General features: G+C 34.1%; 1 protein-coding gene and 1 long non-coding RNA gene across 3 annotated transcripts; one reads left to right on the plus strand and one right to left on the minus strand.

Annotated features, from left to right (window-relative positions):
• The first annotated feature begins 356 nt into the window (after nt 1-356).
• LOC133856550 (uncharacterized) lies at nt 357-3,254 on the plus strand. Its single transcript, XR_009898219.1, has 2 exons — nt 357-683; nt 3,036-3,254. It is a non-coding gene; the product is annotated as an uncharacterized LOC133856550 (long non-coding RNA).
• Nucleotides 3,255-5,648: 2,394 nt separating this feature from the next.
• LOC133857628 (F-box/kelch-repeat protein At3g24760) lies at nt 5,649-8,072 on the minus strand. Of its 2 annotated transcripts, none has more exons than XM_062292907.1 (2): nt 6,805-8,072; nt 5,649-6,013 (listed from the first exon to the last, which is right to left on the minus strand). In XM_062292907.1, the coding sequence occupies exon 1, from the start codon at nt 7,980-7,982 to the stop codon at nt 6,828-6,830; it is 1,155 nt and encodes a 384-aa protein (XP_062148891.1). In that variant the 5' UTR covers nt 7,983-8,072; the 3' UTR covers nt 5,649-6,013; nt 6,805-6,827. The 2 variants fall into 2 exon arrangements, with proteins under 2 accessions (XP_062148891.1, XP_062148890.1); XM_062292906.1 differs by having other exon boundaries at nt 6,809-8,071.
• Nucleotides 8,073-17,808: the final 9,736 nt, after the last annotated feature.

A 17,808-nucleotide genomic window follows, 5' to 3' on the forward strand; every position in this document is an offset into this window, starting at 1 on the left:
CGCTGCTTTATAGGGCGTGGAAAACACGAAACGGTGGTTCATGTAATATTCTGTATTTTTTTTTTTTAAATATGAATATTTATGAAAATAAATATTATTTGAAATGATAATATTAGCTTAATAAAAAAAATTTATTAAAAAAAAAAATAAAAGCTTAATAAAAATGTGAGATAAAAATATCAGTAAGAAAAAGTAATTAATAAATTTTTTGATAAAAATCTTAAGTGTTATCTTAACTTAAGATATTTTATAGATTAAATCATATAATAATAAAAACTTATCAAACAAGTTAACTTAATCAACAAGTTGCTAAAGGAAAAAAAAAAAAAAAAAAAATCTAACAACTTGCTGCGCAAGTTTTCTTGTTCTTTTACTCTTTCTTATTTCCTTCTCTCTTCTTCCGCCCAAGACACTCGGAGAGGGAGAGACTGAGGGAGAGAGAGAGATGCCGACAGAGAGTGAGAGCCGGGAGAAGCACCGACCGGTGACCCAAGCCGTGGGTCCCGATCCGTCGACGGACGACGCCGGCAGAGCGGATGACGCCGATGGAGAGGCGCGATTTCCGGCGTTTGGAGGCCGTTTTTCGGTGGGTCTCCGGTAAGAGAGGATCCGGCGAGGTAGGGAGCGATTTCCGGCGATTTTTGGGTGACTTTTTCCGATGGATTTCTGTCGAAATCCTTGTGGTAAGTGGTTCTTGTGATTTAGTTCGATTTATTGATTTATGCTTGTTGATTCACGGCTGAATGGGTATTATTGGACTCCTATATATGTTGAAATTTTGGGTTGTTTATTTTGGTAGAGAAACCGAATGATAGTGATGATTTTGTTTGGGTTTTTCTGGTGATTAAATGTATGGGTGTTTTGATTTTGGGTTTTTCTGGTGATTAAATGAATGAATCGTTGTTGATGGAAGTTTGAATTTGATGACGAGTTGATTTCTGTGGATTTTAGTAGATCGGTTTTATGTAGAAATTTATGGGTATTCTTATGTGTTTGATTTTTATCCTTGAGGAATTTTACTACACTTCCCAATTAAATTTCTAGATTGTATAGCATTGTGTTGGATGTCCGATTGGGTTGGAAGTTTTGGTACTGATTTGATGGAAATTTTATTTTGAGTTATTTGTTTCTTAAATTCCCATTCTAAGGTTTTGATTTCTTTTAGATGAAAGTGAAATGTGTTTGGAGTTATTTTTGTAAGGGATTTCTCTTGAAAATCAAAGGGGTTTTTCTGGTTTCATAGTTTGATTTGGGTCTGCTTGTATAGAAAATTTCCGAGAACCGTATGAGTGTGGAAAATTTTTTTAGATTGATTTTGGGGGTTTTGAAGCTGAGTTGAACTGTTTTGTGTTCTCAAAGTCAACTGGGTTTCAAAAGGAGTTTTGGACTTTTGGATTTGGTGACTTTTTGTTGATAGTCGAATGGGTGTAAATTCTATTTTGATTTTAGGTTTATTTTGTGGAGGATTTTCTGTATATGGGTGTGGTGATTTCGTAGAAATTTTGGTTTGTTTGGGGCTGTTTGAGATGGCTGGGTGGTGTTTTTTTTTGGGTATGCTTGTATTCTTCATCAAAACCTAACAGATAAATAGACAAGATTTTCGTGATGTGTTAGATGCTGTTACAAATGCTTGTTTGATCTTCATTAGGCTGTCGACAAGTTGCCTCTATTCATTTAGTGATTATATTTGGTGGAAAGCTTCTATATTTGTGATCAATTATATGAATATTGAAATTATGTGTGAGTTGTTTTGTAATTCTGGATGTCGGTTTTATAGTTTGGCTAAGTAATGTTTCTACATATCGTTGATAGAAATCAAAGAAGCCATCTTAAGTTGCTAGCATTGGAATTATTCCATTTGACAGTGTCATGTACTTTGAAAACCTGAAGTGAATCCATATCAGAATAGTGAGTAACGTAATATGATTGAGAAGAAAAAGATGTCTCAAGGCCCAAACAGTGACAATTGTTTCAATTGGTTAACTTAGTATTCAGTCCAACTTCTATAGGCCATGTGGCTAGACAACATTGTGCTATAGAAAGATTTGTCAAAAGTCCAGATGGACTTTAAAGATTTTGTTGCCTGCCTTGTATCTTCAAAAATTGCCATTGAACATGTGAAAAACCTTGGTTTGATGCTTGCTGTAAATACAGTAGTTTTTTTTTTTAGCTAATTCAATATATATTATGCATCGAATTTGACTATCTTTTGGAATATCCTCTAAAATCTATTTTTATGATCTAATCTAGGTAGAAGTAACTAAGATTTCGCTCAGGAATCCAGGTAAGGGAAACACAACCCTAAAAACCCCGACGAAATTTTAATAAAACTTTTCAAAAGAAAAAGTCGGGAATTTTTCCTAAACTCCTTTATTCCTTTATATTAATTATCTCTAATATATATTGTCATGATATTACTCTTATTATCAAATGTGATTGAGAAATCATGTGATTATATGATATCAAATATATATGTGTTATATGATGATTTCATGAGGTTTTGTATAGTTGTATTTGTGCACCATATCGGATATGTTGCACGTGCTTCATGTGAGCGAGAAAAATGATGGCATCATTGTAATTATATGTGCATATATTACATACAATTTTTCCCCACGGTTGCATCGTATTTTGATCCGGATTCATATGGGTAGCATGGCAACCACACTAAAAGTGTGGGCTATCGGTCAGGGGGTCTTCACCTAGGGAAGTTCCTAACCCGTCGGCTCTTCCCTGTGACGACAGGATGAACGTTTTGGTCCTTCGGGATTGGTCTCGTGGATGTGCCAAAGGTAACATGCGCCGCTCACGGCTAAATAGCGGAGATGGGTCGGTGGAGAGTAAAACTTACACGCTGTATAAATGATTCTTGCACCATTCAGCATTTGATCTAATTGTATGTCATTTAATTGTTTCTTTACTTGTTAAATTATTTGAACTCTATTTAGAATTCCTGAAAAGAAAATTACACTATTATTGTTGTGCTTTCCTTACTGAATTGTCAAACTCACCAATTTTTTCCCAAATCTTTTCAGATGACACAGTAAGACGGAGTCATTTCTTTGTAATGGCGTAGACCTCGCTAAGAGCAATAGATCGTTGTGAACCGACCAAACCTTTATATTGTATAGTATGCCTGATTTTGAAATTTATGGCATTGTAAAGAATTGTTAATAGGTATGAATAATAGAATAGGAAGTTACAATCTATATGTTGTAAATGCATGCTTCCATTTAAATGTTTTTAGCACTCAAGTTCACGTTTTCCTTATATCTCAAAACGGGGGCGTGACCGTTCACCCATCCAAAAAGCCAAATTGTAGGTGTGAACCATCTCAAAATGGCCTTTTAGGGTTACCAAATCACCTTCAATAGTCTTTGGAAGCTGTTCATCCACTCCTAAAGGTAATGTTGGAGGTGTTTAAATTACCCCATTTGAGGGTGATTTGACCGCTCCTATGGGACACTGGGATGATTTGGACACTCTCAATCTGGTATTTTAAGTGGCCAAACCACCATTTGGCCGAAAGAGTAGCTTTTAGTGGCTGGGGTAAATTAGAAGTGGCAGTATGGTGATGACAATGGAGCTACAACAGTCATTATAGTGGTAGGGGTTAAATGTTGGAAACAAATAAAGGTATTTTAGTTTTTAATTTAGATTGATGACGCGACACATTTTGTAAAATGAACTATCACAATTGAAGCTATTGCACCCCATCCCTAGGATATTGTCATGGGATCTTGATCATTAATGAGGTGAGGGGATGGTTTAACTTATGGTCACTTGGTTTAATGAATTGATTTAATTTATTTTACAAGAGATGATTTTCAATAACCCCCCCCCCCCCCCCCCCCCCCCCCCCCAAAAAAAAAAAACATAGGCCTTTCAAATTAATGAGAACAATTCAATCAATTGAATATGTTTGACCGATCAAATTGAGATGAAGAAACTTTTCTTTTTTCTTTGTGCAAAAAAACTAAAAGAGCCCCTTCTGTTCGGTCTTGGCAGAGAACATGGGTTTTTTGTCCACCAATAATCAGTCGACACGTCAGCTAAAAACAATAAAAACCAAAAAATTGAAATGTTGCTGATGTACTGAATCATCTTCCCATTTTTCCTTTCTCTTCGTTCTTTCTTCTATTCTTTTTCTTTCCTTTCAGAGGGACTCGATGAGGCAGAGGGAGAGAGTGGGTTCGAGAGGGGGAGATCGGGGAGAGAGTGAAACAGAGAGAGAGATGCTATCGGAGAGAGAAAGAGAGATGCCGAGAGAGAGAGAGAGAGAGAGAGAGAGAGAGAGAGAGAGAGAGAGGATTCGATCAACGGTAGGCCAGTGCCGGAGGAGCAGGAGGCGACGTTCGGTTCTGGGTCGTCGGCCGGTGGCCAAAGGTGCGATTTTCGGTGGCCAGAACCGACTTCCGGCGAGGCAATGAAGGTCCGACAGTTCCTGCGGAGCGGTAATCACATCTGGTCCAGTGGTTTGGTGCTCTCGGCATTCTGGTTCAACCGGAGATGTGAACGGTGATGCGGTCGGGATCGAACTCGGGTTGGCCACAGCGTCGACGGCATTCGGCTCGGGCCTGGGCAGTGTCGACGGCGTTCGGCTCGAGCCTGGACAGCTTTAGCGGCGTCAGCGGCGTTCGGATTGGGCAGCAGCAACGTTAGGATTTAGGTGGCGATTCACCGGTGTTTAAGAATAGAGGGTATTTTGTTTTTTAGCATGCGTTGAAGAAGTGATCGTCTGTTTTGTTCTATTTGATTTTTTTGTTCCATGCTTACGTGTCAACCTTTCATTGGAATGCAAAAAATGCATAGTTTCTGCCATGACCGGATTGAAGTTATTTCCAAAAACTAATAGAAGTTTAATGGATTTTTTTTTTTCCTCATTAAAACTATTTAAGGTTTTTTTTTTCTTTGAGTAATTATAGACATCATACTCATATCCTTCTTGTATTCCTTCAAAACTGATATGATTTTTAAAATCACAATTTGATCAAAATTCAATAATAATCTATCATAAATCAAATGGTAAATCACATCATTTTTAGTAAATCACAAAATTCTACTTATTTGACTTCATCAGTTTTATTGGCCCTAAACTATCAATTTTCATGATATCTTAGTAGTATTATGTTGTATTCAGCTGTGGAGTGATGCACCTAAAGATAGAGAAAATTAAACCATCACTGACAGACATGGATTGACTTAGACTTTTAGTCGCAATCAGAAATTAAAATTGAAACCACTTACCTGAAATGGGGTATAAAATAAGAGAAATAAATTAAATAATTCATTTCCTTCTTGACTTTTTTCTATTTCTCATCTTTTCAAAATTACCATTGAATTTGTGTAAAAGAATGGAAGAACCATGGAAAAATGTACAACATGTCTCAATAAATAAAAGAAGCTTCAACCACTAATACAGAAAGGGCTTCACAGGATGTTTTTCATACAATGCCCACAAAACCAAGAGTACATCTATTTTTCCTTGGTCTTTCAAATGGTGAACCTGCTGGGTAAGTTTGCGTTTAGAAAAAGAGTAATGCTATCCATACGTGCGTTTTACACACTCCCCCTTACGTGCCGACCTCGACTTCATCTGTTCAACATATTGTAATGTACATTACCCCTCTTCACTTTCCTCCATCCCAGAAAAGAAATATCTTGATGTTATATAGCAATAACAGAGTGAAAACTGAAACTACATGACAATAAAACTCCACAGTAGCCTTAAACCCAATCACACAACCAACTCAAGCTGAAAGTTATTACAAGGTACAGTGTATTTCATTGCATTATAAGTAATGCACACCAGATAATTACAGACATAACTATATTTTTTTTTTTGGATTTGGCTTAGATGCTGTAAAAACAACAACAACATAGGTGATATCCATTTTACTTGCACCAAGAATATCTTGCAAGCAGATAAAAGGCCTTAAATCCAGCTGCATTACTTGTTCATTTGAAGAAGACATAAAAGCTTTTGAATATTGCAAATCCATCATCTGCATTGCTGTCAGACAAGTGGACAGCTGTAAGTTAGTAACATCTCAACTGCCGTTGCAGCATCCAAGGGTCATACCCTTCAATGCAAATAAGTTTTGACACAAAGAATAACTAGATGTCAGGAGGACAAGAACAAGGCACGAACAAAACAATGATGACAAGAAAAAAGAGCTAAGACTCGCAGCATTGCTAGCATGGTTGACTTCCGAGATACAAAATATAGTAGAAGATACTAAACATGAGAATTATACTAGAATTTGAGGGCAATATATGATCAAAGGCCAACTTCAAAGATCATCATTTTTTGTAGTCAGTTTATGGCTTCAGTGAAACTAATGGTCTTCCTAAGCAAGATTGAGTGGAAGTGCTGCTTTTTTGGGGGGTGCGGGATGGGGTCAACATTGTGGCCCCCCTCTAATAAATCATCGCCTATACCAAAAACATATAGGCATATTCCATCTCTCCTCCATGGATTAACTCCATAGCCTTCTTGGTTTATGCTTTTCATATTCTCAACCACGTGGATTTTAGGGATTTACATCTAAAATCGCAGGCCAAGATGGCAGCTATATACAATGGCTGTCAAGTTTTCTGTAATACGCATTTATTACAATTGCTCATTCAAAGATTTCACAGCTCAAACAAAATTGGTTATAGAGTAGATTTGCTCATTGATAGATATTATAAGAAGTGAATCAAAGTCGCTTAAACCACGATAACAAGGGTAAATCAGGTGCTAATAAGATCAATTAAGCATTAAAAAAAAAAAGAGAGAGAAATTTCATGGTGCGTTGATACCAACCAGTAGAAGAATTGATCACTCAGAGATACATAGCCCGCACCTCACCAGTTCCTTCCTCTCCACCCTGAAGAATATTATGCAGCGAAACGGGGGAACAAAAGCTAATGACTTTGTGAAACTTATTAACAGGTATAGGCAATGGAGGCAATTTCCTCCACTTACACTTCCCGGACTCACTGCTAATCTCACAAACACAAGCCGGGTAACCTTTATGGTACTCTTCGTTAAAAACATAGATAAGATCACCCAACCCAACACATTTCAAGCTCGCAAATTTATCATCCTCGTCGCTATCAAACAAGCTGTAAAGCAAATCCTGAGGCATAATCGCAATCTCGCTGAACTCCATGGTCCTCTCATCGATCCTCCACAAATTAAACGACGGCCCATGCGACGAATTACATATTCCAGCAAGAACAAGCCGATCCTGGCACGAGAACAAGAAGGAGAAGATAACCCCAGGAGGCCTAAGCGTCTGGACTGAGGTCCAGACACGTTTCTCCAAGTCAAAGGACGATATGAAACACGAATAAATCCCAAGCACATAAAATTTCCCTCCAAACAAAGCCGAGGACAGCGATAACGAGGAGTTTCCGGATCTGAAATCATCAGGCAAAGGAGGACAGATTTCCCAGGAATTTAACTGGGGATCGTATATCTCGACGGCCAAACGGTCCTCGATATCGACGAGATTGCCGATGAACCTGACGCCACCGACAACAATGAATCTGGGTGCGTTAGAATTGGCATAGAAGACGCCGAGAAGAGGGTTGACGCGAGAGTAGTTAAGAGAGGAGGTGTTGAAGACATAGGAGAGACGGTGGAGAATAGGAGAGAAACAGAAGGTAGGGGCGGTGGTGAAGAGGAAGCCGTGGGAGCCGAGGAAGGAGGAGGAGGCGGAAGAAGGGAAAGGGAAGGAGGAGGACGGGAGGCGGAACCAGAGGTTGGTGAGGGGGTCAAAGGCGAATGACTGGTGGTTCTTTGAGGAGGTGTTGTGGAGGCCGTAGAGGAAGAACCAAGGGCGGGTCTGGGTTTGCTCGGAGGGGAAAGTAGGGGAGGAGATGATGGAGTTCCAGTGCTTGCAGACTGCCGACGCCCTGATGAGAGTTGGGATTGGGAGAAGAGACAGTATGTGCTCTGTTAGGTCTCCGCTCAGGGAGCTGAAGTTTGTCATTTTCGGAAGAGCGCGCGGCTGAGGAGCTGGTTCTTTGTCGCGTTTGTGCGTTCGTCAGACCATATGGGAGTAGGTGGATGTGGATAGATGGGGGCTTCAAACAGGGGACGTGTGTGGTTTGCATTGGATTCTGATCCCCTTAAAATCGTGACCGTCGATTACATCCAAAAGTTTAAAAAAGCTCCAGTTGTCTAAGCATCATGCCCCCCACCACCCCCACCACCAAGTTTTTTTATCATTATTTATAGTTTTCTTTTTTCCTCTTTTTTTTTTTTTCCCAACTACTTGGGAGTCATTATTTCCATTTTGATGGATACCATAATTATATTGTTTTTCTCGGAATTAAGTTTACATTTATAAAAATATCACAGATTTATTTTAAATGTGAAAAATATATATTTTTTTTAAAAAAAATTATTAAAAAAGCATGTGTCTATTCCAATTTTATTTTTACTATTTTAAAAATATGTAATTCTATAGGTATAATATTTTTATAAATTGGGCTGAAGTGCTTAGAAAGAAATTTGTACATGCGGTAGGTGAGTACTGAGTGGATATCCTTCATTTGCAATTTCTATAATCATTTCTTTTGTCTAATTTGGGGAAAATGATTTGTGGTGGGCAGTTTACCATCCCCCACCCATCATTTTTTTTATTAAAATAATGTTTTTTAAGAAAAATGTGACCGTTAATATCATATCAGTGATCACTTTTTTAATAAAAAAATAACTGACAAAAGACTTTTTTAATAAAAAAATAACTGACAGGGGATGAGAAACTGTCTCCCGTCCCCTGTAAATCACTTCTCCTAACTTGGTTACACAAAGAGCGAAAAAATGTGTAAACAAAAATATTCGCGATGCTTTCTCTTTTATACCGTAGGAATGCAATATTAACTTCCTTTTTTTTTCTTTTTTTCTTTTTTCTTTTGAAGGTGGATCGTTTAATGGTTATCGAAGTTCTCCAATTATCCACCATTATATAAAATTGGAGAATTACATCTACTATTTCAGTTATTAATTTTATCATTCTACTTTTTATTAGTTAAATAGTTCGTAAAATCAACTGAAATGTAAATTTCTATACCCATCAAGTAACAAATAAAATAAATTATTTTTTTTTACTGTATTCTCATCATTTCTCCTTTATGTAGATCTTTTGATTTTTCCTTTACGGGAACAGAATCCCCCTTTATAGATGGGCCCTATTTAGTAATTCCCCCCTCCTCCTTTCCTTTTTTATCTGATTGTGTCAGTACGGAAAAGTAGTGAGAGTCTGAAAAAGAATTTAACATTTATTTCTATTCCCATTTTACCCTAATCTTTTTATACGAAAAAAGGAAAAAAAAAAAAATTAAGGAATAAAAAGCCAACATTTCATCCTATTCCCGTTTTACCCTCAACCTTTTAATATGAGGAAAAAAAAAAAAAGGAATAGATTGTAATGTTAGGGGTAAAATGAGAATAGACAAAAATATTGGCTTCTAGAAGAAACTAACCATTTCAGATCATCCGTACTGACAAGGGGGGAAAGGGGAGGGGAGGGGAGGGGAGGGGAGGGGTGGGGAGGAAGGCGTTTAATAAACAGGGCCCATGGGTGCTAGGACCGCGGCGGCTAGATCAGTAGCACTGCTACGCTGGCACCTGTTCCATGCCCCACTTTTTATCGGTTTCTTTGATTTTCTTTTATGAGTCGATTTTGAGTTTTCTCTCGTTTGAGTCCTTTCCTTTCTTTTGGGTTTGAAGTAGACACGCCAACAAAAAATATGGCATTTTATGACTTCAAGAATGGGAGGAAAAATATTCAAACAGGTAAGGAAAATTTATATCTTTGACTTTTAGATATCAAATTTTTTGCTTTAAAAAAAATAATAAAAAATTACAACCATCAAAATTAAAGAGAGGTAGATGTATAACCATCAAGATACGTAATTAGTTAGGATTGACAATTTTTTACATGATCTATAAATTTGACACGATTCACGAACATGATATAAAATTATAGGGTTAGGGTTTAGACTAAACGAGTTGGCGGATTGACCAGTTTATCGACACGATTATATAATCGGGTTGACCCGCCAACCCGTTTAGTTTTCGGGTCACACATCAACTCGTTTACTTATTAAAAAAAAAAAAAAAGAAGTTCTAGACTTAGTTTTTTTATAAAATAAAAAAATAAAATAAAAAAATTAACAAAAAACAAATGCTCTTAAAACAAAAGGCATGATTCCTCGGCATCCAGGGGAGAATAAAAAATGAAAAAATATTTTAAAAGCATATTATTTTTTAAAATAAATAAAAAAGGAAAAAAAAAAACTTTAAAAAAGTCGAGTCGTGTCGGGTTTCAACACAATTAATAATCGTATTGGGTTCGGATTGGCGGATCAAGCGGTTTGACCCAAACTGAACAACCTAAATTGCCCAACCTACAAGGGGCGGCTGTAAAAAAAAAAAAAAAAAAAAAGTACACATGTCTCTTTAAACTATCACATAATTGTCAATGTGTCATCTAAATTACCAATTGTGTTAATGTCTCCCCTAAACAACCAAACAATGTCAATGTCCTCCAAAATGACAAAAATATTCTACATAAAATTATAAAAATTATATAAAAACAAAACAAAAAAATTAAATTTATAAAAAAAAAACTGAAAAATTATTTTTTAGATTTTGTTTTATATAATTTCAGTTTGAGCCACCCCTTGAATTTTCATTTTCTCGTTTTTTTTTTTTACTTTTTTAATTTTTGTTTTGATATGTTCTTTTTTTTTCAATCTTCAAAAAAAATTTGAAAAAAAAAAATGTTAGCTTTAGTAATTTTTTTTTTCAAATTTATAAGGATATATTTATCTTATTAAAACTTTTTTAAGGTTATTCTTCTCTTTTTACTAGCTTTAGAGAGAATATTAGCATTTGTTGGTAGTTTAATGGAAACAATTAACACAATTAAAAAAAAAAGGGTCACATTGTACACTGTCTTCTCGACTTCTTGTTATTTTCAGTGCAATATTCTATTCTATCTATAAATAATAATATGTTAAAAGTAATGTTTTTTACACAACTCTTACACAACCTTTTTTTAAGATCAATAATTGAATATTTAAGGCTCACATGTAGGAAAATAAATCTAATGATTAATCATTAAAAAAAATAATTAAAGCTGTATAAAACTGATGTAAGAATTGTTGAAAAATTTTTACTCATATGTGAACTATTATGGTGGGGCCGCTGCTTAATATATATATATATATATATATTGCATCTAATTAACCTAATCTACGAAACTTGCAATCGTAGGCGTCGAGTGCGCGTGATCCTGGCATCCATCAATTACGTGGGCAATCGGCTGTGGGCATCACAAATTTCGATGTGGAAGGCCACTTTTAGACTTTTAGTATATGCCAAGCAACTAGTAATAATAAAAAGAGAAAATGGGAGCCAAATAATTAAAAATAAAAATTAAAAATAAAAATTGTGGATATTTGAATTCTTCACTGTCTTTAACTGTACTTCTTTCTTATCGATTATTCAATACATGGTGGTACTATTTAAGGTGATGTAACGACGAAATCAATCAATGAAGTATTTATTATAGCTTTCAACTGTTGAAATGATATTTCTTTTATTTTTTTTCTTTTTTAACTAATCCTAAAAAATATTTACTCACTAAAAATGTTAGATTTACAACACCAATACAACAATTGTACAACAACCCCTCACATGAGGGTGGGTCCCACACACTGGAACTCACCCTCATGTGAAGGATTGTTGTGTACTTGTTGTGATGGTATAGTATAAGAATCAAATTTCTTTACTCACATGGTTTGTTTTTTCATTTTTTACACTTTCATGTTTGCATTTTGCTCTCTCTCTCTCTATAAACTCTCTTAAATCCCCAATTGGGTATAGTGGAGCAACCACATATTGCTGGCATGGGGTTGGCCACGACCACCTCCAAATCATTTGGGAGTAGTCATATGGTCAAGAAGATACTTTGACCGCCCTCATTCGGGCTAAAGAAGGTGGCTTGCAAATTTTATTTGAATCTTTTCAGGAGCTTAGAGGCTAAGAAGACAAGCGACTTCCATTTCGTCTAAAAAGATTAAAAAACTTAACATATGAGCTAAATTATCATAATTTGGTAGTTTGTGAAGATCAAATGTCACTAAACTTTAAAAACTAAAACGCGGAAGTGATTGTACTTCAAGAGGATATAGTGATTTTTTCTAAAATTAATGTATCACTATCTAGTAAAAGGGAGAGAGAGAGAGAGAGAGAGAGAGAGAGAGAGAGATCTTCTTCTTACGGGTCGTTTGATAAAGAGTTTTGTTGTGAATTTTTTGTTTGAATAATAATAAAAAGTGCAATGTGATATAAAATAAAAACAAGGTTAAATTTTTTTTGAGAGAAAAAAGTTAGAATTAATTAATAAGAAACATTAACTTCTCGTAGTTAATTAACCAACACTTTATTAAGGTGTATTAATTAACCATTAACCAACAATTAATAAAGGAGGATTAATTAACCACATTAAGATCGAGTCTAATAAGTTGTCTTATGTGTCAGGTCATATGGGACATTGAATTCTTACAAGAAGCACTTGCTATTAAAACAACATGTGATTCTCACATGTTAAGGGACACATGTCAATCTTATATGTGAGTTCTATTAAATTTCCTACCTACTGGTTTGTAGGAAATTTATGTCCTTTAATTATAAATAAAAAAAAATGTAACAATAGTCAATATAAATATTAAGTTAAAACATTAATAATTATAATAATTATATTTTCATATGGTTCTATATATCTAATGATAATAATACCTTCTTCTTTTTTTAAAGTCTAATGATAATTTTTAGATCATATGATTCATATCTAATGGTTATGTAGCACAAATGCACAATGTTAAATCATATGATTAAATTCTAATGATAACACCTAAATTATTATCATAATTAACACATTAGTAATTCCAAATGAACCAATCGACCAATCCTAATAACTTAATTTGGGATTATATGAATTACATTGTCATTATATATGAATAATATGATTAAGTTTAAAAACTGTTATTATAATTCGTATAATTAATATGAATTCATACTTATGTATATAATCTATATACATATTCATTGTATCTAAGACTCTAAGTATTATTAATAATTATTAGATACTTAAAATCTTACATTATACTTAATCAGTGTATCTAAGTATCTAAATACTTAATCATTTTATTTGTATGCTCATATGATCTTAGATTTTGAATCACGTGATGACGGTAATGTAATGATTCATAAGTATCTAAGAATAATACTTATAAGTTATAATATTGAATATAGTGAATCAATAATTACATGTTATATGCCACAATGTTATATTATTATATGATCATATAGTCATATTATATTACATAAATAATATAATATCAATCATATGATTAAATATCTGAATTGTCATTATATCATATGATTATATGATTAACAATTAAGTATTAATATTATTCACTTTTACTATTTTATATACATATTGATACAACCAAATAATTATAACCAATTAATATTTATTAACCATTTTTATTTGTTACGTAATTCATGCTTATATATAGTATATTGTACAAATAAGTTATATATTAAAAAATTAAAATATATATATACGAGTTGAGCCTTAATAAACGAGTCGATCCTTATACGAGCGGGTTCACGAGCTTTAGTCGAATCGAGCCGAGTTTATACGAGTTTGCATTGTTTAATAATCGAGTTTGATTTTTCGTGTTCACGAATAGCTCATTTAATAATCGATTCGAGCACGAGTAAAGTTTATTCGAGCCGATTTCGAGTAAACTCACGAGTAGCTCAGCTCGTTTACACCCCTAAATATAATTATATACATATTATCATTAGATATGTTACACATTATTACTAGATAAATTTATGTAATTCCAATTTAAGTTAATAGTATAAATGTATAATAGACTTAATAGTATTATAAATTATAATTAACAATGTGTAATGTGTTTATTTATAATTACAAATTAAATAATATCATAGATTCATAATTAAATTAACTTATATACTAATACATTAATACTATTATACTAAGTTACTAACATTAGGTAATAACCAATAGGTAATAACTACATCTACATTAAAACCCTAATCCTATAGATTTTAGTATTTAATTAACAAAGAATAAGTAAAAAGTAATAACTATACAGTCTATATGGTCTATACCAAAAAAAAAAAACTACATCATATATTTAAATAAATGTACAATTGTATAAATGTATAATGTAGATAATATGGTATATCAGTATTTAAAAAAATTAGTTAACAAAAAAAATACACTTATAACTCATAAATTATAACTTATCTTATGAAAATGAATTTTATTTTTTTAATATTATTAACTCATTAAACTAACCTTTGTTAAGCACTTAAGTTGTTTCTTTTTTTGTTTTTACTTTTATTAATTTTAATAACAAATAATTTATTAGACATTTAGACAATATATATATATATATATATATTTAAAGTAACATTTAGAGTCTTAGACAAATTAGACTAGTCTCCTTAAATTAACTTATATATTAATACTACATCATATGTAGACTTGTACGTAGTAATGTACATAACATGGTATTTTAACAAAATTTATTAACAAAAAAAATACACTTATAAGTTATAACTTATCTTGTGAAAATGAATATTTTTTTTTAATATTATTAATTTATTAGAAATTTAGACTAGTCTTTTTTAAGTTTTTTTTTTTTTTTTTTTTTTTTTTTTTTTTTTTTTAAAATTAATTTTGGAAGACTTAGTTAAAAAAACGAGGAGAGGAAGAGTCTAGAACCCCAAAAAATGGAGAGGGAAATTTTTTTTTCCCCCAAAATCGAGTCGGCCAGCATGTTTCTCGAGAATTCAAAATGCAACACCCGTAGCCGTCCAATTAAAAGTGGAATAAATTATAACCGTTGGATTTGAAGATGGATGACAGCTAGTGCCATGTGTCAATTTCAACAGTTGACACGTGGCGAGCCGTTAAAATTTGGATGAAAAATCTACCAGAAGTACCAAATGGGTTTTTACCCCTAACTCAGGTACCACCTATGATACAAATGAAAACCCAGGTATTAAATTTAAAAACGCTTAAAACTCATGTACAAATGGGGTATTTAACCCTACAAATTAATGCGATAGTTTAGGGTTTTTGCCCCTCGTCAATCCTACAAATTAATGGAAGGATAGCTGGTTGCCCACCGCTATTACTCATGAACTTCAATCTCTCCAAAGGCTTGTGGGCCAGCTTGACGTGGTTGGGGGAGCTCATTGACCATAATCAAGGTATCTGGAAGGAAGACATTATTAGAGAGAATTTCTTTCATGAAGAGGCTGATATGATCTTTAATATCCCTCTTAGTCCATGTCTTCCCCCTGATCGGCTGATTTGGAAGGATTCAAAAGATGGCAAGTTCTCGGTCAGAAGTGCTTACCATTTGGGTCTGTGCCTTAATGACCTTTATAAGAGGCAATGTTCTAGGGGATTGGAGGAGAAGTTAATTTGGAAGTTCCTTTGGAGTTTAATGGTTCCAAATCAGGTAAAGACCTTTACTTGGCGTGCCTGTCATGACATTCTGCCCACTAAGTCCAATCTTTTGATGCGTAAAGTGATTGAGGAAGACATTTGTCCTTGCTGTAACTTGGAGAAGGAGACTTTATTTCATGCTATTTGGCTTTGGAGAGCTGATACATGGGAGACGGTCCCGTCCCCCATCACCCCTTTTTTTTTTTTTTTTTTTTTTTGGTTTAAAAAACCAAAAAGAGGGTGATGGGGGACCGTTTTTCGTCCCCCACAAATCATTTATGTTGGCTTTGCCCTGCGGCCCAAGATGTATGGGGGGACTCCAAGTCTTGCTTTCAAAAGTACAACATGCTTTATAATTCTTTTAAATCCTTTTTTGAGGAATGTATGTCCAAATTCTCCAAAAAAGATATGGAACTCTTTGTTAATATTGCACGTAAGATCTGGCTTAGAAGAAATATTGTCAGTTTTGAAGGTTCTTTTAAACATCCTTCGAATGTCCTTAAATCTGTGATGATTTCCCTGCAAGACTATCGTTATAGTTTGTGCCGTGACAACACTAATAGGCAAGAGTCGGATGCATCTACAGTTCGGAAGTGTCAAGTGTGGTCAGCTCCTCCTCCAAACTTCATTAAAATCAATTGGGATGCAGCTTTAAACTCTAGTAAAGGCTGTGTTGGTTTTGGTTTGGTGGCCAAGAACTATAATGGTGTTTTTTTTTTGCTGCCAAATGTATTTTGCACCCTTAGAAAATAGAGGCAAAATCAGCGGAAGCCTTGGCAGCTTTTTGTCCAGTTAGATTTTGCATGGAGATGGAGTTTCGTGAGGTAATCTTTGAGGATGCGGCTCAAGTGATTGATGAGATTTGTTCCCCTCTTCCTCATCTTTCTAAGTCTGGCCATTTTACTGAAAGTATTACCCATGACATTTATCACTTGACATCTGCCAAATTTGTTCACGTTAAAAGTGAAGGAAATGCAGTTGCTCATTGTTTAGCAAAATTGGCAGTTGACCAAAATTTATCTTCTTGTTGGATGGTTGAGCCACTGACTTGTATTGTAGATTTATTGGTTAGAGATTGTTTGCATCTTTAGATTCTGTTTAGAATCACCTTTGTATTTCTCTAGTTTAATGTGAAGTTTATTCTTCTGTTCAAAAAAGAAAAAGAAAAAGAAAGATAGAGGACCTTCTTGATGCTAGCAAGAAGAAAGGAACATAGTTTTTAAAACCACTAGCTGCATTTACAATGGATGAGTTTTGTGGCTTTCTTTGGCATTTGTTTAAGGCATGCATGGCCTAGAGCAGGCCACAATTGGAAATCAATGGGATCTGAGAAAGATCTAAAGAGAGTATGAGGAAAGGAACATTATACTATTATTCCTAGAGATACCAAATAGATAAAAAACACTTTATGCAGGATGGATATGAAAGAAAACATAAAGCTAAAATAAAATAAAGCGGAATAATAAAAGAGAGACAAGGCATTTTATGTGGTTCGGTTTATGACCTACGTTCACAAAATAAAGCCCAAAGGACTACATTTTACTCTTATTTATCTTGATGAATTTACAATACAAATGATCCATATTTATAGGGATATAAGGAGAGTACAAAAAGGTATGAAAGAATATCAAATCAAATCAAAATTGAATGTATTCAATTCTGGTTTGATTGTTCTGATTTGATTATAATCAATTACAATCAAATCATACAATCTCATATATTCTCTTACCATATCTAATCACACTTATATGGAAAATATATTATCTAATATTCCCCCTTAAACTCAATGTGGAAACTTGTGAAATCTTGAGTTTGCTTCTGAACACAGCATTGAAGGAGGTGATGGCGCCAGAATTGGAAGCATCGGTGACTCTTGAACATTAGCAACTTTTGGGCCGGAACGGGCCAACTATGGACCTTACATGAAAGCCAACTAATGGCTGAAATAGGCATGGGTTTAAAACAAAATCATAAATGCCAAATTACAAGTAATGTGCCAACTATGGGCCATATAAAAGCCTATAATAGGCTAAAATTGGTCTAAGTTTGAAACAATACCATAAGGGTCGAACACAAGTAATGGGCCAACAAAGGGCCAAATCAATGTTGGCAACTTTAGCTTCTTTTATAGGCAATTTTTTTTTTTTTTTTTTTTTTGCCTCTTTTATTATTATTATTATTTATTTTTGCCTCTTTTTTTATTTTATTTTATTTTTAATTTTTTTCACACCTTTTCTCTGAATAA

Source organism: Alnus glutinosa, chromosome 14 (assembly GCF_958979055.1).
Source record: "Alnus glutinosa chromosome 14, dhAlnGlut1.1, whole genome shotgun sequence".
Classification (NCBI taxonomy): domain Eukaryota; kingdom Viridiplantae; phylum Streptophyta; class Magnoliopsida; order Fagales; family Betulaceae; genus Alnus; species Alnus glutinosa.